This window comes from Mauremys mutica, chromosome 22, assembly GCF_020497125.1.
Source record: "Mauremys mutica isolate MM-2020 ecotype Southern chromosome 22, ASM2049712v1, whole genome shotgun sequence".
In the NCBI taxonomy this organism is placed as follows: Eukaryota; Metazoa; Chordata; order Testudines; family Geoemydidae; genus Mauremys; species Mauremys mutica.
Window position 1 is genome coordinate 2,421,516 of NC_059093.1, and position 21,388 is coordinate 2,442,903.

At 52.7% G+C, this 21,388-nt stretch overlaps 1 protein-coding gene across 1 annotated transcript in view; it reads left to right on the forward strand.

The window, feature by feature from the left end:
* PCSK7 (proprotein convertase subtilisin/kexin type 7) overlaps positions 1-21,388 on the forward strand; it is a 50,970-nt gene that overhangs the window by 17,594 nt on the left and 11,988 nt on the right. Inside the window, exons 8-11 of the mRNA XM_044997336.1 lie at positions 3,312-3,412; positions 13,462-13,629; positions 14,964-15,071; positions 18,989-19,091. Of these exons, the coding sequence (XP_044853271.1) occupies positions 3,312-3,412; positions 13,462-13,629; positions 14,964-15,071; positions 18,989-19,091 (480 nt within the window). The remainder of the gene's footprint in view (positions 1-3,311; positions 3,413-13,461; positions 13,630-14,963; positions 15,072-18,988; positions 19,092-21,388) is intronic.

Consider the following 21,388-nt stretch of genomic DNA (forward strand, 5'->3'; position numbering starts at 1 on the left):
GACGATTGTTGAGTGGCACCGCGAGCTGCCAGGTCCCCTCTCCAGTATGACCCCAGCAAGGAGCTGAGATCAGAGTCCTCTCCGCAGTCCGCGGGGCTGCAGGCACCGACTTTAGGGGCTTGGAACAGATGTGAGAGTGAAAGGCTTTCGCTGCTGCTTGGAGGGATTGCTTGTGCCATGCCCTAGGGAATGATTTTAAAAACGAGAATTAAGACTCTTTATTTTTTAAGGAAACATCTAATCCGGCTTCTCTAGGGCAGAAGCTGAGTGTGAGGTGGTAAAATCTGTGAAATAGCAGAATGAAGCTCTTCCCTGTAGAGCTGCCAGCCATGACAAAAAACGTTTTGGTCTCGTTTCTCCTCCATTCCTTCCAGGGATCACCCACGTCATGTCCCTGTCTCTGTCAGAGGTGTTTGCACTGAAAGCCATCATGCAGCAATCAAAAACTTACCAAACGGCAGCTGTTCTAATAGAAATCGCTGAGCCATGACCCCAGAATGACTGGTCAGGGGTTTGCCCCAAAGCCCAGGTTCGTGACTACAACAGCAACCCAGCCCCTGTGGCAGACTAGCATGTGAGGAGCTGAACAGTAGACAATGGGCATAGTTAAACTGGTACCACTGCCTGAGGAAGCTGGTAACTCCTGCCCTAAGCATCCCATTTGGAAATTCCCAGATTCCCAAGTTCTGATCCGGCGAGGGTCTCCCTCCAAGCTGCATAGAAATTCCACATCCGGCTCATCTGTAAGAGTGAGTGGCAGGGGAAGGTTTGAGGCCTGGCTAGCTGGGAAAAGCACTTTGAGATCCTTAGATGAAAGAGAAGTGCTTCCTCAAGGGTGTGAGGATCAGCCAGAGCCATTACATCCCGACCTGTCTGATTGCAGCTCTTCCTCAGTGCTTCTTTCCCAGATTTAAATACCCATTTGCTTGGAGAGGTGGACCAGGATGGTGGGGGTGGGGGAATGACAGAAGCTATAAGATTATGGGCTTCCTGGGACACCATAAACAGTTTATAGCACATTCATTTTGAACAAGTAGCTTTGTCCCTTGCAATGAGCCTTTGCTGCTGCAGCATCCCTGCTGTGTGGGGTTTTAGCTCCTAACCCCCCCGAGACGCTGCCCGTGACAACAAATGGCTCTGTAAGCTCTGGCGCCCAGGTGGAATGCAGGTGATGTGGGCTCCGCAAATGAAATGTAACTCTGTGATTGATGGCTTCCATTTCCTGGGGCTAATATAGGGCCAGCAGGGAGAAAATGCGTATTAAAATCTGTGCTCTCACTGCAGAATGCACAGTTAACGAGACGTCACCAGTATCTTCCCCGCTTGCATTCCTCCCTTGCACTGCAGGATTTTGCTGCTTTCAGTTTTGCTGAGTTACTGAAACTTTCCCCTTCAGGCAATAGTTGAGCTTTGCCCTGCACGTGGATTAGTGAGGAGGAAGGCAGCTCGGCCTAAGGAATGGCACATGGTGCTAGGTACCAGGAACACCTGCCCGTTCTTGCTGTACAGCCTCTGGCAAGTCACTTCGCTGCAGCTCTTTCCCCAGCTATAAAGTGGGAGTAACTTGCCTACGTCTCATAGATGTCGGGGCTGATTAATGGTTGTGAAGGGCTAATTATTAAGACATCCAAGTAGCTGCCTGTGTTGATGATAATACAGAGAAATGCAGCAAGTCCTCCCCTCCCATGCTCCCAGTGTATGAGAGGGGTTTTTCCATTCAGTTTAATACCCAAGTTATTTCTGTATCCTGGGGAGGGAACGGGTGTGTTGGGGTTGTGGGGGGATATGTTTCTTCATGAGACTCTATACCAATGTGGCTATGGATAGAAAACTTGCTGAGAAACATAGAGAGCTCTGCTTCTCGTCATCTGCTGGTATTTCACTGATTAAAATGAGGCTTAATATGGTAAATGTATCTGGAAACGTCTTCCTAGAGGCCAAGCAGGGCATGCGTTTGCTGCAGGGCCCCTGTTCTGACACTGGAACAGGATGGGCTTGTGGGAGGGTACGTACCACAGGCCCAGCCCCGTAGCAGCACCTTCTCGTGGTTACACAATGCACCAGAGCCTGTGTTCCAGAGCCAGACACTGCAGGCACCGTGCGCAGGAGATAGCTGTGTTACAGTCTAACATACCAGTACTTAGCTCCATACGAACGGTAATTTGCTATGGGTCTTGTTCTCCCCACGATACAGCTGGAGAAACTCGGGCGCAGAGAGGGGAAGTAACTTGTCTAAAATCACAGGAAGTCCCTTGCAGAACGGAGATTAGACTCCTGTTCTCCAGGTGCTGGTTCTGTGATGTCACAGCTAGACTGGGCGGCTCCTCCATAGATCCTGTAATAACGCTGTCTTTCATGGAGACTGATGTGCTGAGCGAAGACCATCTTGGGATATTTCTGCTTTCATAAGCAAATTGCTTTAATTGACATTTTCTATGTGCTTTCCGAGATGGAATTTGCCCGTTGTTCACACTAGACTGTCGTGTGTACAGGTGCGTGCCAGTGAGTGAAGGATTGGAGGCTTGCTTTGGATAAGCCTGTCTTCAGACTGCTGAGCACTGCTCAACATTCAAAAGTCCTCTGGATTGTCCATCTTACAAACTGCTTCATAAGGGATCCCCTCCTGGCCCCATCTCCTTCCCAACGTCCTATTCCCCCGCTTGGCTTCCAGCCGGTTTCCTTCTGGGGATTGCTGGCAATCCATGGTCTGGGCACTGTGAGAGCCAGCGTACTACTAACCGTTGAGTTCAGTTGCTCTGCTGCAAACTCCCAGTATCCTCCTGGTCCCCAATCTGCCCTGGAGGGAAGGGAGAAACCGGAGGGGTGATGTGGCCATGGAGTAACCGGCCTGAACAGTGGGTGCCTGTGAGCGGTTTGGACTCTGATAGCCACCTCCCTAGAGGGAGCGTTACACAGAGGAGGACCTCCCCACTGATCAGGGCTAGGGCGAGGGGCAGAACGACCAAGCTTGTCTCAATTTCCTTGACGGGGTCACAAAGAGGATAAGGCTTGTCTGGGCATAACTCTGTGTGGAAGTTAATTCTGGGCCGTTTTGTAGCAGGCCTCCTGCTCCCCTGTGAAACTGCCCTGTACAGGCCGGCGGGCATTGAAACACAAGGAGCGTTAGCCATTTGATATGTGGCTGGAAGTGCGGAGCTCCACAGCTTGTCACTTCTTTGGAGTGAAAAATCCAGCCACCGTCCCAAGGAGGAAGGCTGAGGAGTTGCCTAGGAATTGAGCGGCTGGGCTGTGTAGGGAGAGAGGCAGCAGCAGCCCTGGACCGTGACGTGTTCTCCTTCGCTTTTCCCCAGGCGCGGTGGATGACGAGGGGAACAGGCCGTTCTACGCCGAGGAGTGTGCCTCCATGCTGGCAGTGACCTTCAGCGGCGGGGATAAGACGAGGAGGAGCATTGTGAGTAATGCATAAGGCAGCTTCTTCCCTCCTAGCCTGGCTTTGAGCAGCTGCCGAGCGGTCTGATCCCCGGGTCTGCTCTCAGCACTAGTGAGCTGAGCCTGGAGGAGCTGGGCGGGGCAGGGGCACGAGCACGTCCCCCATCTGGTTGTTCCCTGCCAAGGGGAGCACCCAGAATAAATAGTCCAGATTCTGGCCCCTGCTACCGTCCCTCTGTGCCGCTGCAGCAACGCCTGGAAAGTTGCTCCAGCTGTTGGGATCCCTCCAGCTGGCAGGAACCCCCAGAGGGCATAAAGCCGGAGTAACAGGCCATCCCAAGCCCTGGCCGTGGTGTTGGGGGGTGTCACCAGTGCTGCTGCGCTCCAGCTGTCCCTGGGGCGTATCCGTGCCCAGCTGGATGCTGTTAGAGCTGGGACGTGGGAGCACAACACAGACCACAGAAATGTGCTGATGCCCCCGGCTCCCCCAGGGATCAGGGGAGTGTAAAGGGGTACAGCTGCCTTTTGCCATCTTTCCCCACTCCTCACTCCTCCGAGGTACGGGGCTGGAGCCAGCTCAGCAGGAATTAACCATTCCCATCCCAGGACAAAGCAATGGTCCCCGTCGTTTGGTGTGCTGTCTGGGAGAGTGGCCGCTGCCAGATATGTCAGAGAAAGGCATAAAATCCCTATCTAGCTGTGCAATGCCAGACCGTTGTGGGGGGCCCTTCGCCAGCGGGGGGTGAAGCATGAGCAATGAAAGCCCTTCTCATTTTCCATCTCCCTAGTGCTAGCATCACTGCGACATGCTGTTCTGCCTCTGAGGTAGGCGTGAGCCTGTTTAACCCACTCAGCAGTTTGCTCCAGGGAGCCTCACATGACAACATGTGTCTGTCTGGGCTTTGTTCTTTCTTTGCTTCGGCGGGAGTGTGGCTGGCTCCCCATGAGCACCGGCCTGCGCGGTACCGGTGCTGCTCGGGACCATGGCGTGCTGGAGCCCGGGTTCCCCTTGCAGCAGCAGGGCAGGAGGCTGTTGTCCTTGGGGTGGCTGCTGTCACTAGAGACAAATGGGCAAGTCCTCCTCACCTGTCATGGGCAGCCAGTCTGGATGCAGGAGTTTCGGACACAGTTCCTGCTCCTCCCGGCTTGCAGCATGGCTTAACTAACTGAGAGCTTCAGAGCTGGAGGAAATACAGTTCACCACCACTAACCTGTCTAGTCACCCTGTCTGAGCCCACTCATCCACGGGCTTCTCTCAGCGGGCATTGGGACTGGGATGGTGCTACATCCTAGAAAGCAGTTAGGAGAAGCACTGGGCAGGGGGCTCTTGTTTCGGTCTAACGCCTACAGAAATATTGCCCAGTGTTTATTTCCTGTCATGCACCACTCTCTCACTAGCACGTCTGTCTCATGTGGATCATTGCGTCTGGTGGGCACTGACCGTGTCAAATTTTGTATCTAAACAGATTCTTGTTGGGAAAACTAAACACAAATTTTTGTCCTAAAGCATCAACCGGGTGTTGGCTTTAACGGGACTCTGGCTACAGTACAAAGCAGCTTCTTCATCCTCCCCACTACCCGCTTCTGTGACCATCATTAACGGGCTGTGACCCTACATTAGAAACCTGCGTTCTGACTGTGCTTTCCAAAGGAGAACACATGGCAAGAGACTGCCACAGGGCTGCCCAGTCCCCATGGCTGTGCTGCACCAGTCAGGGAATGAACATGTGACGGCTGTGACTTGGGTTGGGTCATTAAGCTAATTGGCTGCCTCTCCTTCCCCGGTTGGGCATGCTTAACCCCTGGCGGTTTGGGGAATAGTTTATCAACTTTTCCTTTTTTGTCAGAAATGACCTGTCGCCACACTAACCTGCTTCCCTGGGCCAAACAGGTGTCCCGGCTTTTGGGGCAGTGCGAAAGCCGGGGCACCAGATCCCCAGCATAGTGCCAGTGCAGCTGTGCCAGTTTCCACCAGCTCAGGATCTGCCTTGGTATGTCCCTAGTTTTGGACCAGAGCATCCTGGAGTCTTGCCAGCCTGCTGCAGTCTCAGACTGTTGCCCTTACCAGCTCAGGGTAGAAAGAGGTGTGCAGAGTTAACCAGCTCCAAGCAACAAGTGCACGTTCTGTGTGTGCATCCCCCAGGAAGGCAAGCATCTGCCTCCATGCCTGCAGGTCTGGGCAGAGACACTGGTGCTCAGGGGAACTTGTGCCTGAGCCACATTACTGGGGAAAGACTCAGCTGAAATTTGTAACAGGAACGTGTCCCCTTCTAGCCCCCACCTTCTTTTGTTGCTTCTCTTTTCAGCCTGTAAGTCCTTTAGGAGATGGGCTGTGTACTGCGTGGGCGCAGCGTCCAGCACATAGCAGGAGCTACCAGCATAGACACAAGGAGTGTGATTGATTCCCGGGCCTAGCGGTCTTGTTGTAATGTGGCACATGGAGAACCTTTTGTACCTCCCAACAGTTTTGCCTTAGCAGCCAGCTCCCAAAGTGCACCCATGCATTGCACACGGCCTCGTCTATCCCAGCAGATCTACGCCAGGGCTGTGGAAACCGCACTCTGTGTTTTGTGCCATGTGAGCTATTGGAGGTACAGCTTCCCAGGCACCAGCATGGCTCCTCCTGGAAAGAAAGGGCAGGGCAGTTCAGTGCATTTCCTGTGGCAGTGCTGAGCCTGGTGAGACACGATGCCACCTGTAAGTCAAGCAGTGCAGGTAACGGCTCTTCCTCGTGCACTTCTGTGTAAGTGGCAGATTCTAGCCATGTGCCTGGGTATCACAGGCAGTCCCTCACCCCAGGCTTGTCCTCCACACTCTCTCCCAAGCTTTTCAGTGCAGCCAAAGATTAAGCCTCTAGACAATGCTAGCTTATCTAAAGAACCCCCAAAGCATTCCTGATGCTGTTGTGAGCTGTGGCTCAGCTCTGCATGCTGCAGAGTAAAACAAAATCCCCATTCTCTGTTCTTGTGGAAAAACCAGGCAGTGAAAACCTAACTGCTGCTGGTCTTATGTCCTTCCTGGGCTGTCCCTGAGCCACCTTTCCACAGCAGGGAGAAAGAGAACCAAACAGCGGTTTACCTAGTGGGAACACACACTGCTGGGCCTGTCTTGGACAATGCTAGGGATCGCAATAGCTTTTCTATAGAACAGAATCAAATAGATGGAGTTCATAGGCCCTGCTATGGAGGCAGGAAGCTGACAGTTTGCTGGGCTTCCAGTGGGAACAGGCTTCTGCTAACGCAACTGGCACTTCCTTTGGGCCTGCTTGGCTGTGGCATTTCCAAAGTTACTAACATTCAGTAGCCACGGTAGTTTGTTTTTATGGGCTGCCGCTCTTTTTAAATACAAGAAGGTGGGAGGAGAGAGATTACCCTGGAGACGCAGCCTCGGGAAATCTCAGGGTGTTTCCAAGATAGCATACGTGGAAGAGGGGCATGTCAGTTACCCTTTCTCTCTCCCCCAGAGCTCTAGCTCTCTTCTGTCCATGATGCGTATGTGCCGTCCCTGGCTCCGTAGAAGAAACCACCAAGTTCTAAATATCTCTGCCAATTTCCCATTGCTCAGGTTTGGCAGTAGTTCTACAAACGGGGACTCTCCGAAAGGGCCAGCTCTGTAGCTCTGGGTCTGTAACCGGATCTCTGCTGTGCAAACCAGACGTTGATAACTAATTGGAGCAAAACAAGGTCTCCAGATAGAAATGGGGAGCTTGCGGGGCAGTTCCAGGAAGATGTAACAATGAAAGAGATGGTGATGAGAGTACAAGGTAACTAGCCACTCAGTTCGTATGCTGAAAAGTAAGTGAGCCCCAGAAAGCTTGGTTCATTTCGTCTCTGAAAACCCCAGGGGCTAGTGCAAAGAATCAGTGTTTCCTAACTAGAAAAGACCACATCCCCATCTAAGAAAATGGTTAGACTCAGGGTGCTACAAAAGAAATAAAATCTATAATGGAGCTTAAGTTTTCCTTTTAAAAATAACTTGAATTAATTCACGCTGGCTTGAAAACCACTGGTGCTAGAGAAGAAGAAACACTGTTCAATTAGGGACACCGCTATACTTTTCATTTTTATGTCCAGCTTCCTCCAAACCTGAGGTCTGTGAGCTAATTTTAAAAAATCTGACATGCCCTTTCTCCTTAAAGAATGGCCTCATATGATGATAAAACAGGCACTACTCTTCCATCAAAGTCTGAATCGGGTGCCTTGCACAGCCCAGGAATTACACATGGTGTAGATCTGTCTTCTCTTTTTACAGTAACGTGATCACTACTCCAATAAACCTGTGTCTCTTATGCAGGGCATATTAAATATACCCCTGTCTACAGAGACTATTCTCTCCTCTTTGCGCCTTTTAATTGTCCTTCAATAGTATTGGAGTTAATGTTTTTGACAGCCATCTAGTTTTCAGACTATAAATGTTCTGCCATTTCCGTTAATGGGAAGAATTTAATATGGTCTCTGGCATGAACTGCATCTCTGACTGACATTTGTGGTGCTGTATTTTTTATTTTATTTTGTAGAACATACAGTATCTCAGTGCAAATTGCAGCTGTTAGAAGCTGACAAAATACTTTGGAGTTGAATATAAAAGTAAACAAAGAAGGCACAGTTCTTGGCAATGGAGGATGCAGTTATATCCCACTGTGAGTGGAGAAGGACAAATGTTTATGCCAGCTTGTCCTGTGCTTTGACCAGAACCAATTTTAATTAGCTGATTTTATGGCATGATGAAGGACGGAATGATGCACCATTTGGAGCCTTCTCAAGTGACTTTTCTAAGGCTCACTTGTTTACTTGCATCTTATCTAAGATACCTCTTACAAAGGCCAGATTTTGCTTGGTTACACACCAGTGTAAAGCCAGAATAAATCTGTTGCCTTTAGTGGAGTTAGTCTAGAATTACTCTGCTGCATCCAAACAAACAGAACTTGGCCTGGTAGTCTTATTTTCTACCAAGCTATGACTGCTTTACTTCTCTCCTGACTGATAGCTGCAGTTAGGTAACTAGGGTTTTGTCCACACTGGACATTCAGGAAAGTTAATCCAAATTAACTAAAGGTGTGAATTTAAAGTAGATTAGTTAAACTGCATTGAACCCCTGTGTGGATGTTCTTATTCAGAATTAAAGTGGCCTTAATTCAGTTTATCTTAATTCACTTCCAGATGGAATAACGGCCCTCAGTGCATCAATCTCTGCAGCTTGGGCCTGTCTCTTACTTTGTGTTTTAAAAAGAAATAGCATCCGTTTAATTTTAACAGGGGGAGCATTAACTCTATCCAAGCTGCCGTGCAGGGCTTAACTGCCCCAGCACTGGAGCAGTGCTAGAAAAGCCCCCTTGCTTCAGCTGGCAGGAATCCATGTCTGATAGTCTTACAATGAGACGGGCATGGATAGGGCAGGAGATGGCTGGTGCATGCACTCAGCCTCCAGGAGAGGGAGGTAACTCCAGCCAGTTTTAAGTTCTGTGGCTGCAGGATATGGTAGCCGAGAAACTGAACCAAACTGGCCACTAAGTGCTTCCCAGGAAGAATAGGGTGAGCTGGAGTGGGGAGAAGCTCCCTGTGTCTCAAGTGAAGACTCAGGGCAGGAGGGCGCCAGGTTGGCTGGATGGTGACCGCATGGTAATGGCATGAGTGCTGCTGAGCCTCAGCCCAGGGCTTTGCTGAGCTCACAGGAAGCAGAAGGGCAGCAAAGGGGACTTAGCGGGTTTTCATACTTCTGGCGTAAGCTGCTGGGAAGCCTGTGAAAAGCCAGCCCTCCTCAACCGGGGCAACGGAGCCCTGGGAAATCCCGTCTGGCAGCCCGGGGGGAAATAGCTGTCTTGGTGCACCCGGGGGAGACTCCGCTTCCTGGGTTTGGAGAACTGAACTGCTGAGTCAAAGCAGCTCTTCACTGGGGGAGTGAGGGGTGTTCGGCCTGGTCCCCAGCAGGGAGAGGAGCTGCAGGAGCAGGGCAGAGAGAGGAGGTGGAATGTGGTGTTGCTTATGCAGCAGCAAGTAGGGTTGAGAGCTGGAAGGTGGCTTGAAGCAATGGAGCAACCTGGTGCGGGGCAGCTATAAATCCAGAGCAGAACTTGTGCCACTGATGTGAATCCATCCCTGCCATAAGCCGGGCCACTCTCCTGTTCATATTTAGCACTGGAGCAGCTCTTCACTTGTTCAGAGTGCTGGGCAGACGTCCCCTGCAATCCTCACGCCCCAGCCCTCACTCTAGAGCTGCAAATACAACTGGGCTTCGGGCGACCATGGCAGAGCTGCCGGTGGTGTCATTGGAGGAGCCGTCTGTCCTGTTCTACGCTGTACGAACCTTCGTGGGCAAGTGCCGTGAGCCAGCTGCTCGAGGGCTCCGTCACTACAGCTCAGCACCCGCCTTGGCCACTTAGAGAGAAGTGGGAGCTGCCTTCCCCTGGCTGGAGAGCCCCAGGGAGCTCAGCAGGGGCTGGAAAGCAAGCCCACGAATAACAGCAAGGGCCTGTGCTTCGGAGCCTGCGCACCAGGCTGTGCCTCGAAGGACAAGGCTGAAGCTTGGCCATAGGAAGTGCCAGGCCAGTGCCGAGGTCTCCCCAGAATATGCTGCGCTGGAGTCTGGCCTTCCTGGAGTTTATTCATCACAAATACAGAAGCTCCTCAGCCCCTGCAGATCCAGGTGTGGGTGTGACACTGCACAATGGTACGGCCCTGGTTAGAAACCTCCCCTAAGCTCACTAACCTGAACCCTCTAAGTTCCCTACCTCAGACCCCAGGAGTCTTCCCCCCGGGAGTGCTGACCCCAAGCCCCAGGGGGAACGAAGCAGAGAGGGCCTGGAACTGAGCCAGGGTCCCACTCCCAGCTCTGTTGCTCACTCCCTCTGTGTCATTTTGGGCCATTCACTCGCCTCTCCAGGGCTGAGTTAAGTCAGTGACCTTTGTAAAGGGCTCCCTGAGACAGAAGGGGATGGGGAGGTGAAATGTCCAACTAGTCAAAGTTTTCTTGTCTAATTGGCAGCGGGTCTCTTGAAGGTTAATCCCTATAGCAGCCACACTCTGTCCTGGTCAGACCCTTCCTGAGCCAGTCTCCCTTCCGTCTCCCCACCCCCAGAGCCATTGTGTGCGGCACAACAACCTACTGTGGCCGTGTCCAGACCGCCCGTGGCTGCTTTTCTCCTTAATCCAGTGGCTTGACTGTGAACTCCCAGGGAAATGTTTCCAGACTTTCCCGTTACTAAATCCTGCCCCTTTGTTGTTGTTCCATTTCTGGCTGCGAGTGAGAATGACAAACCTTCCGGCAGCTTGGCCTGCCTGGCTGCAGCTTGGCATGGGCTCAGCAACCACAAAGAACAAAAAAGCCTGTGTGTGCTGCAGATTCCACAGGCATCCAGAGAGGAGGTCGCTGGTGCCTTCCTGTGGCCGTTCCAGGGGAGGCGGCAGGGCGGTGAATGGGTCACACGCCAGCCTACCTGGAGTTAATGGTGAACCAAACAGCCCTGGAGACTGGGGACTGCATTTGCAAAAGTAGCCATTTCCTTGGGGTGCCCAATCTGAGAAACCTGAGGCCAGACCTTGGAAGGTCTGAGTCATTGAGCGTTTCAGTTAGGCACCCCCTTATCCCAGGTGGGGCCCCCAGTCCCTGGACACACTTGAGAATCCTGGCCCAAGTGCACTGGGGAGGGAGCCACAAGCTGCAGTGAGGGGAGTGTTAGGGGAAGGGGAGCCCATGGAGCCCTTTGGCTATTTTTTAACTCTCGTCATTGCCAGTGTTCGCATGGGGGCAGAAGTCAGGGCTCCTGGCTTCTAGCAGCTTGGCTAAGTCCCGTCACCTCCCTGGACCGGTTTGCACACGCTTAAAACGAGGGCAGTATTTACCCAGCTTGGCGAAGTGCTTGGAGGTTCTCAAGCAACCGCTGTACAAGTGCAAAGCACCATCACTTATTCTACTGCCAGAAGCCATAAGGTGTCTGTGAAATGGGAAGTGACGCCAAACAAAACTATCTGAAGCCCTCCTCTGTGTGTGTGTGTCCCTGTAAATAGCTCCCCTCCTGAAGGAGGGCCGCTGCATTGTTCAGGTACTGTGCGAAGCTCCTGCAAGGAGATGCCCAGCTGGCTGGGTTAGTGGTACATGTGCCAATGTTACATCCTGGCCGGGGTTTCATGCTCTGATTGCCACTCTGACATTCCTTTGTACAACCGCTCCACACTTCTCCCCACACACATGCCTTCCCGTCGGTTTCACGCTTCTGATCGCTCTGGGGGGAAGAAACTGAGCGTTTAGGCTGGAATGCATGGCTGGGCTGGTTACCTGAGAGGGCAGGGGAAAATATGCTACTGGCAGCGTGAAACATGCTTGGTAATCGCTGTAGCATTTAATCAGCAGGGATCATTATTAGCTCATTCCTTCCTTTTTAGGGCAGACGTCTCGCCCCAGTCGAAGGACTTGTAGGGTGGGTGGGAGTTTGCAGTCCTTAGTGTGCAAACCGGAGGTGACTTGAGCACAGTCTATAAGTAACTACGTGGGGAACAAATCCTGAATAATGGGGACTTCAGTCTAGCAGAGGAAGGTAGAACACGATCCAATGGCTGGAAGTGGAAGCCAGACCAATTCAGACTGGAAATAAAGTGTAAATTGATAACATTGAGAGTAATTAACCTCTGAAACAATTTCCCAAGAGTGGTGATGGATTCTCCATCACTAGCAGTTTTTAAATCAGGGTTGGGTTTTTTCAGTTTCTAGGCATTCTTGTGAGGCTGGTCTCTGGGCTGTGTGATACCAGGGGTCAGACGAGGTGATCACAATGGTGCCTTCTGGCCTTGGGGTCTATGAATCTATTAAAAGCAAGCACCAGCCTTGCTTTCTAGGTGTACAGCACCTTGCACTACATGGCTGGGTTGCTCAGAGTCCTTGAGGAGTTAGGAGTCCCATTCCCGTTGAAAGTCAGTGGGATTTGGACCCCTTTGAAAATCCCAGTATGTGAGCACTATGACAAACAAATGACAACCCACCCCCCCCGCGAGCATGCCTGTGAAGCAGCCATGGGGGTAGGTAGGTTATTTTGGGGGGCTGTAGTGGACGGACAGACCATAGAGAGGAAGGCTGTTCCAGCGAGTCAGGATTTGGGAGCCCCAGGTTCCATTCCCTGCTTTGCCACAGTCTTCCTGTGCTTTGAGCAGGGGGTTGGACTAGACGACCTCGTGAGGTCCCTTCCAATCCTGATAGACTATGATTCTATGACCTTGGACAAATCCCTTAGCCTCTCTGCGCCTCGGCACCCCAGCTGTAACAAGAAGATGGTTGCCCAGCCCTGCTGCCCAGGGGTGCTCGGAGGATAAATACATTAAAGACTGAGATGCTTGCGTACGGTGGTGATGGGAGCCAGACAAGTGCCATAAGTGGGTAGACAGGCCCAGTGGAAGAACAGCCCTTGGAATGGCTGCGCCCCCTGCTTCCCAGTGACACGGTTCCTTGTCAGACCAGGCCCCTGTGGCGTTCCCCCAACCTCTGAGCCGTTCCTCCCCATTTCCAGCTGCACCTCATGGTCCCTTTTATCTCACCTTGCCCGGGGGAGGCAAGGAGCCATTTTGGCTGTGGCAAAAGCAGTCAGGAGAGCACAGTGCTGCAGGCCTGTCCAGGAAGAGCCCTGGGAGCCCTTGTCTGTGTGAGCACTGGGTAGACTTTCAGGAAGGCACCCAACCCTCTGTCTGCTCCTTTGAAAGCCTGGGCTGGGAATCTGGCTTCTCGCAGGGTTAGGCCAATTCCCTTGCTGGGACTAGGGGGTGTGTTAAGACGAAACATCATCTGAAAAACCCCCAAGTGATGGTTTGTCATCCCTCGTTGCTTGGCTGAGGTTCAGCTTGAGCGTTGGGCAAACGGTCAGGAGCATTCGCTGGGCCCAGTCTGTACCCAGGGTTTTGTTACTGGATGTGTTACAAGCAAGGTGTAGCCTCCATCGGCCGCTGCTGTAACCTGGAGAGCGAGCCAGGGACATGTGGGTGATTCCTGCACGCACAGACTGGTGTGCACGGTGGCTCACTCGTCCTAAAAGCTCTAGCACTCTGAAGGCTGCATCTGACCAGAGACGTCGCTTTGGCTCTTTCTTTCAAGGTGACGACAGACTGGAATTTGGAGAAAGGCACAGGCTGCACCGAGGGCCACACGGGGACTTCAGCGGCTGCCCCCCTCGCAGCCGGCATGATTGCCTTGATGCTCCAAGTGAGACCATGTCTCACCTGGCGAGATGTCCAGCACATCATTGTCTTCACAGCCACCAAGGTGAGAAAAGGGCTCCTTGGAGATGTCCCTCTAGTTCCAGCTGCACAGAATCTCCAGCCCCTCAGCTTTCCTCCTTGGCCCCTCTTGGCGAAGGCTCCAGTGCATGTTGGGTGGGTCTGGATGGGCTTGAACAGTGAGCTCACCCCCATCAATCTCTCCTTTCCCTTGACCCCAGGGGATGGATGGCTTCCCCTCGCCCCTTGTTCTCACCAGGAATGTGCCTGAGGCAGACGGTATTCTCTGCTGTCACCATGATATATGGGGTATTTGTTCCATGCATTCCTGAATCTGCCAGGATGCAGATCTTCAAAGGTATCCAGGATGAGCCTGCCTGTGGATAGTGCAGGAGCCGGGGCGGAGTAGGGCTTGGGTGGCGGGGTCGAGATGATACACTAGCTGCAGTTTTTGCAATGGCCCCTAAAGTGCTTCGCAGTGTGAAAGCAGAAAGGCCTGATTTGTCTGATGCAGTCAAGGAATTCTGAGTCTTGGAACAGAGAGTGGGAAGAGCTCCTTTTGTAAATGTTGCTGTTTGCTCCGTTCTTATTCAGGTACAGCTCCCTCTGACTTCAGGGGGAGTTTGACTCCAGAAGGAAGGAGGAGATAGTGAATCTGAAAGAGGCCTCAGGGGTTGGCCAGTAGGCAGGGGTTTGTTGTACTTGGTGTGTGTGTCTCCTGCAGTTTACGTGACACACTGAGATAAAACTTGCTTTGGCGCAGGGTAACTTTTTCCACAGTTGGAGACAACGGCTGCCAAAACACTAAATCCCAGTAAGTAATGGGACCCAGATCTGATCTGCCCCAGCTCGCACTGATTTAAGTGATTGTATTTATTTCTTTGAAACTGGCCTTTAGACTTTCCAGGGGCTGCGATCTGGGCAAGGAGGGAGGAAGGGACCAGCTGGGATATTTCAGAGCAGAGGCATTTTTGTCCTTTGTGCTGTTTGTTTTTCTTTTGAAGAGCAAGGAATCCTGGCTCGGCTGGGACGCAGTTTAAACAGAGGGCGAGCTGTGCTTTCTAATCAGGCCGCATGGCAGAGCCAGAGTTGGCTTTGCTGCTGTTACAATTCACTTCTGAGTCTCTTCTGCGAAGTCTGCTGGTTAGGCAGATGTAGCCGGGTTCCCCCAGTTTCCGGAGGGTGGCTTAGGTCTGCGTTTGCAAGGTAGGGCCCATAGGTATGCGTGCAGGCAGGCTAGGAGAGTGCTTTCCCAGTTCCCCCAGTCCTTGCGACCCTTGTCTTTGCGTAGCTGGACGTTAGCTCACCCTGCGAGAGGCAGGTGTGTCCCCCCAAGCTGAGTCACTCCAGCTGATGTGGCTCCCTCTGGTTCCTTTGCAGTATGAAGATCGTCGCACCAACTGGGACACTAACCGGGCAGGCTTCAGCCACAGCCATGAGCACGGCTTTGGCTTGCTAAACGCTTGGAGGCTTGTCAACGCTGCCAAGGTAACTCAGGCCTGCTGGTGTCAGGCCCATCCGACAGGCAACCGCACGGGCTCCCCCCAGACATACCCTGCACGCAGGGACAAATCCAGCCTAGCAACAGCTTCTGCCCCCCGGCTCCGGCTCCTGGTGGCCTGACCTAGGTGTTTCCATAGTGCCCGTTACTATGGGAGCTGCCCGCTGGCAGGGCTGTGGCCAGGCCATCCTGTGTACAAGAGACAAGGGCAGGGGCTTCAATAGACAGCCATGGCCCTGGGCCAGCACTCCTCAGCCTGAGGACAGCCTGACGTCGACTCCCACGGGCCACATCTCCTCCCCACGGCCTTCCCCTCTGAGTGAGCTTGGGCGACCTCAGGGCTCTCGAGACGTTTGGGGGGAGCTGTGAAGTCCTTTGCTGAGGGTGGGTATGAAGTGTTTCCCTCTGCAGGGCAAAGCTTCTCTAACAAAGACTCTAACAAAGGCATCTGAAGAAGTGGGGTTTTTGCCCACGAAAGCTTATGCCCAAATAAATCTGTTAGTCTTTAAGGTGCCACCGGACTCCTCGTTGTTTTAACTCGTGGAGCCACTCTGCTGTGGTCCAGTGCAAAAGAGCTCAGGAGTTAGGAGACCTGGGTTCTATTCTGGCTCTGCTACTGACCTTAGGAAGTCACTTGCCCTCTGTGCCTCAGTTTCTCCCGCTGTCCCATTTTGTACCGTCTGTGGATGGAACACCCTATAAGAAAGCTACATATTTTTACTGATAAATAGTAGTAATGGGGCGAAACGTGCCTGTGTAGAGTGGCCCCTGCTTCCTCAACAGGTCAGCTCCCTGTGCAGAGTCTGGGTCAGAGCTGGCCTTTAATACTGTCTCACGTGACCTTCTCATAAACAAACAAGGGAAATATAGCCTAGACAAACCTAGTGCACAACTAGCTGGAAAACCCTACCCAGAGTCGTTATCAGTGGTTCACAGTCAAGCTGAAAGGGCATATCGAGTGGGGTCCCACAAGGATCTGTTCTCAGTCTGTTTCTATTCAATATCTTCCTAAATGATTTGGATAATGGCACAGAGAGTACACTTGTAAAGTTTGTGGACGATACCAAGTTGGAAGGAGTTGCAAGTGTCTTGTAGGAAGGGATTAGAACTCAAAATGATCTTGGCAAACTGGAGAAATGGTCTGAAATAAACGGGATGAAATTCAATAACGAGAAATGCAAGTTCTGCTCTTAGGAAGAGACAATCAATTGCATAAACCCAAAATGGGAAATGACCACCTAGGAAGGAGCACTGCGGAAAGGGATCTGGGGGTCATAGTGGATCACAAATGAAATATAAGTCAACAATGTCATATTGTTGCAAAAAAAGCAAACATCATTCTGGGACTGGCGAAGAGACAGGAGCTCTCTGTGTCTCTGCCTGAAGGCACAGATGCAACCTGCCTGCCAGCGCAACCACTGGAAGCAAGTAAGTCTTCCCCTGCCAAGGGGAATCTACCGCCAAAACCCCAACTGTGGGGAAACTGGCCTAGCAGGGGCATGCCCCAAACTAAAGGACTTACATAGGGAGCAAGATCCATCTCCCCTGGCTAGGGGTGTGAGCGGCCAGGACTCTGAGCCAGGACCTGAGGGAAAGGAGGGCAGGTGCCCCCTTCCAGCCCCTAACCAACGATCTAGCCGCTAAGCTGCCCGGCCACTGAAGGCCCTGTCACAGATGTATTATCAGGAGTGTTGTAAGCAAGACATGAGCAGTAATTCTTCTGCTCTACTCAGCATTGATTAGGCCTCAGCTGAAGGACTGTAACCTATTCTGGGCTCCACACCTCAGGCAAGATGTGAACCAATTGGAGAAAGTCCAGAGAAGAGCAACAAAAATGATAAATGAGCTAGAAAACATGAGCTAGGAGGATAAATGGAAAAGAATTGGGTTTGTTTAGTCTGGAGAAGATATGATGGAGGTGGGGGACAAAGGAACTGTCCTCAGGTATGTGAAAGGTTGTTATAAAGAGGAGAGGAGAAGTAATGGGGTTAAATTGCAGCAAAGGAAAAACTTCCTAACTGTCAAACACTGGAACAAATTCCCTGGGGAGGTTGTGGAATCTCAGTCATTGGAGGTTTCTCAGAGCAGGTTGGACAAACACCTGTCAGGAATGGTCTAGACAATACTTAGTCCTGCCTCAGTGCAGAGGGCTGGACTAGACGACTGTCGAGGTCCCCTCCCAGTCCTGCGTTTCTATGATTTTGGTGTGTAGAATGAGTTTCCATGTGTTTTGCTCCCATTGGCCCTGCAGCACTAGCCTAGCCCAGGGAGAGGGAGATGGATTCTAGTCTGACTCGTGTTTCAGCAACGGAATTATTCACTCAGTTCCAGTGCAGCATCTGTGATGCCTGAGAAGAAAAGTGCCCAGCTTGACAGTCAGATCCCAAGGGGAGACAACAGCACTGATGGTTTAAGACAATAAAATAATTAAAAAAAGAAACATTGGCAGAAAAATTGAGTAGGGATCACAGAGACCAGTGAGCACAGCCCCCCTCGCACACAGACATGCTGATCAGAGCAGGGCTGCACTTTAAACGCCCGCGCTGCTAAGCCTTAGCCAAATCTGCCTCTCACAGTGACTCCAAAGATCAGTTGCATAAAGAGGACAAGACTCTGGCCTTCCTTGTAGGGTAAGTGATACGTTGACTTGGGGGTCGAACTACAAGGATTCCCGCTGCACCTCCTCACTATACGGCTGCTTTGGGGATGAAGTCATGAGTCCTTAGGCGAGTAGTGCAAACCTGCCCCTCTTTCAGAGCTCTATATATAGCCACAGGCAAGAGGCTTGTTTATGGAAGCCGTCGGGTCTGATTCATGGCTCTGGGGGCGGGGGGTTGTTGGCAATGCGCAGCGTGGTGAGACTGTCGCACCTTCTCTTTGGGCACCAAGCTTTGTGACATGGCAGGGGAACCCGGCATTCTCTGAAGGCAACTGCAGATCTCCAGGAGCTGCAGTCCTTGATTGTTTGTGTGTGTTGCAGTGGAAGGGGAGTGCTTAGAGCAGGGACCAGTTCTATTCCCTGCTCTGGCACTAACTCACTGTGAGACCTTGGGCAAATCCCTTCGCCTCTGTTTCCCCGTCAGTAGCATGTACAAAAACAAGACAGCTCAGCCAGCCCACCCTAGTGGGGGCACCAGGCGTCTGTGGTTTGCCAGAATCACACCTCCCCCAGAGTACCTTACTAAGTAGATTTTCTCATGTTAGTATTCTCAGGCTTGTCTCTGTCCCTGTAGTGCTCAGGGAGGTGTTTGTGTCCCTGGGTAGGTGCTAAGAATCTTGTTCTGCTGCCCAAGCGGAGCCCTGGGAATCCAGGACCTGGCTGCCTTTGTTAATGGCCAGGCTGCTTCAGTGACTGAGCAAGAGCAAATTTCATTGCCCCTGGAAACACTGACGCAAACAAAACACCTACTTTTCTCTGCCGTTCCTGCTGGTTCTCCTCAGCCACCCTGGCTGAGACATAAGAAGTCAAGTGACATGCCCCAGGTCACTCAGCGTGTTGGTGGCTGAGCTGAAAATGGAACCCAGGAGTCCTGACTCCCAATCCCCTGCTCTAACAAATGAACCAATGTTACCTCTGCTCTTCAGTACATTCAGCTAGGCCTGCTTTTCTAGCGTCACATGCCTCGATAGCTCCATAACGCCCCCCACTTCTCCCAGCATCCCCGGGAAAGGCTTCTGAATCTCAGGCCCCTGACTGAAGTTCCCACACTAATGTGCTGTAATGACTCACTGAGCTGTTTCTAAATAATTAACACCACGTCCATGACCACTTGCAATCGATACATTATTGATGAGCCCAGCCGTGGAGAGACTCGTACTTAAAGGTTTATGTGTTAATGGCTAGGGAGAGCGAGGATTCGGAGGCTGCAGGATGCTAACTCTGCCCCCATCTCTCTTTCTGCAGATCTGGGAATCTGTCCCATACCTAGCGTCGTACATCAGCCCCGTTCTCAAGGAGGGCAGGACCATCCCGCAGGTGCCTCAGGCATTGGAAGTCACCTGGAATGGTAAGCACAGCACACCCCCTCTGTGGGGCCCCATCCTTGTCTCTCAGGCAGCCCGTGGCCACAGGAGAGGAGTACAAGGCCTTGTAGACCTCCAGGTCACCAGCTCAAATCAACAGCCGGGTGATGGCAACCAAAAGTCGCTCTCGCCTGCTGGCCCAGGTGTGAGCTGCGAACGGGCCCTAGAGACCCAGCTCCCCCCGGGGGTGCACTGCAGCACGGCGGGGCTGGGGCCCAGGGGATGGGGCAGTGCGTGGGAGGCATGTGCTGTCACTGTCCATGCAGGGCTCGCCATGTCTCCAGGACTGTCAGTCCTCTGCCTTTCACCAGCGCTGAATTCACCTAAAGCATCTGCCTGGGCAAAGGGCTCTGGGGTGTAACAGAGGGCAGCCGGTGTAGGGAGGTGCAGGGAGAAGCTGTGGGGAGAGAACATCGTCTGGTGAAGAAATCGGAGCATTCGGGGGCGAAGGCCCATCGTGGGGAAATTGAAGGAGCAGCAGGGATCGGTTTTCAGCGGTGCTGGGAAAGAAACTGGAGATGATGCCGTGGGGAAGACAGGAAGGCTGTTCCAGGATAAGGCTCTCACCCCACAGGCGGCTGATAGCTTGGCAGGGCGTTTCTCCCAGTGAAATAGCGGGTGTTGGGAGCTGCCTTGTTAAGGGGTGGCATCGTGCTGAGCATCCAGGAAAGGTCTGTGTGGGTGCCCGGAGGCTGGAGCGATAGACGCTAGCAGGATGAGAGTGCCCCACCTCGCTTGAGGGCTGCGGCATGGCCAGGGAAGAACTGATCAGGGTGAGCTGTCAGGGGAGCTTTGGACAAACCCAGCCATTTCCAGTATCCCAGGTCCCAGTGGGGTAAGAACGGGCAGAATTCTGCGGGGATGTTGCCAGGGCAGGGGGAGCCGAGCAGGGAAGAAAGGAAATGAGGGCACAGGTAAACGTGCCTGCATCACACTGGCCAGAACGTGGCCCTCGGAGAACTCCAGCCAGATCTGCCCCTGCCCTAGGCAGCAGCTGCCAATTGAGGGACTTGCAGTCCCAGCGAGTGGTTCTATTCAGGCAGCCAGTGCTGGGATCTGCTGGTGGTGGTGGCATGCCACCGGGGATCCGGGATCCCCTCATTGTCTGCTGTGCTGTTTGTTTCTGAAGGGTGCTAGTAAGCACTAGTGCTCCTTCTTGCCCGTCCCATTGGAGACGAGAGTAGGATGAAACAGGGAACCCTGGAGAAATGGGGGAGGCAGGATCTCCTTCTGGGTGCTCGCTCATGCAACCTCTGTGGGGCTGAAACCAAAGCAGACTGAGTTCTCCCCGGCTGGGCACTACACCGTGGGAGAGGCGCAGGGACGTGAATGCAGTGCTGAGAGGCTGGAGATGATGCCAGAGCAGAGGCCTCAGCGGCTTCGCCTTGGGCATGCTTATGGTGTACTGTGCTGAAGGCAGATTGTGTGCGGCAGCTCCAGATGCCCTCCCAGCCAGAGATCAGACATCAGCCAAGCAGGAGCAGAAGCAGTGTGGTGGGAGAGACGGCTAAGGCTGAGCAGGGGGGTCTGGGGCAGGAGAGCCAGCATGGCCCCTGGTGGGAGGGGAGGAACAGCTGTGGCTATAGGGATGACCCCAGTGGGACAGGATGGGAGGGCAGCAGGGACAGATTTGCCTCGCACAAGCCCAGGAATTTCAGACAGACTATGAAAGAGTTAAGTGTCCCGCGAAGCCTGATATTTTTTTCCTTTTCTTTTTGAGCCTGCTGCTGCGTTTGTTTGTCGAGCTGCTTCCCCCCACGCGCGAGGGGTTTAATAAATTGATGTCTTTGGAAGGCAGACAGGCATTAGCGAGCTCTTACGGCAGGGCCCAGCACGGCAGGGGCTGGGCTGCGGCCAGACCTGTTCAGTTGCCTTTGACCATTTTAGGTAATGTTACAGCTCCTGACTTGGCTGGCCTCTGTCAACATAAACAAGGCCCTTCTCCAGAGCTGCTACTAGTGGGAAGGAGAGGCCCAGAAGTAAAGTTGAGCGATGTGGTGCAGCCCAGGGTTGCGGGGCTTGTTTTCCTTCCCATCCCAGGAGCCCCCTCGTCATGGGCTCACTGGCCCGATGTGCTTGTGTGTTTTAGTCTGGCCTTCCTTTTCTGGTCTGCTCACCAGCCGCCCTCCCCTTTAATTGTGTTTTGTCCTCGTGCATGATGGGAAATTCCTTCGGCCCCCACTGAAATGACTGGCCTTAGCCATGGCTCCCCAGACTCTCTAGCGGGGGACGAACGTGGGATTAAACCCTTGGCTTGCTCACTGACCCACTGCTCCCGGGA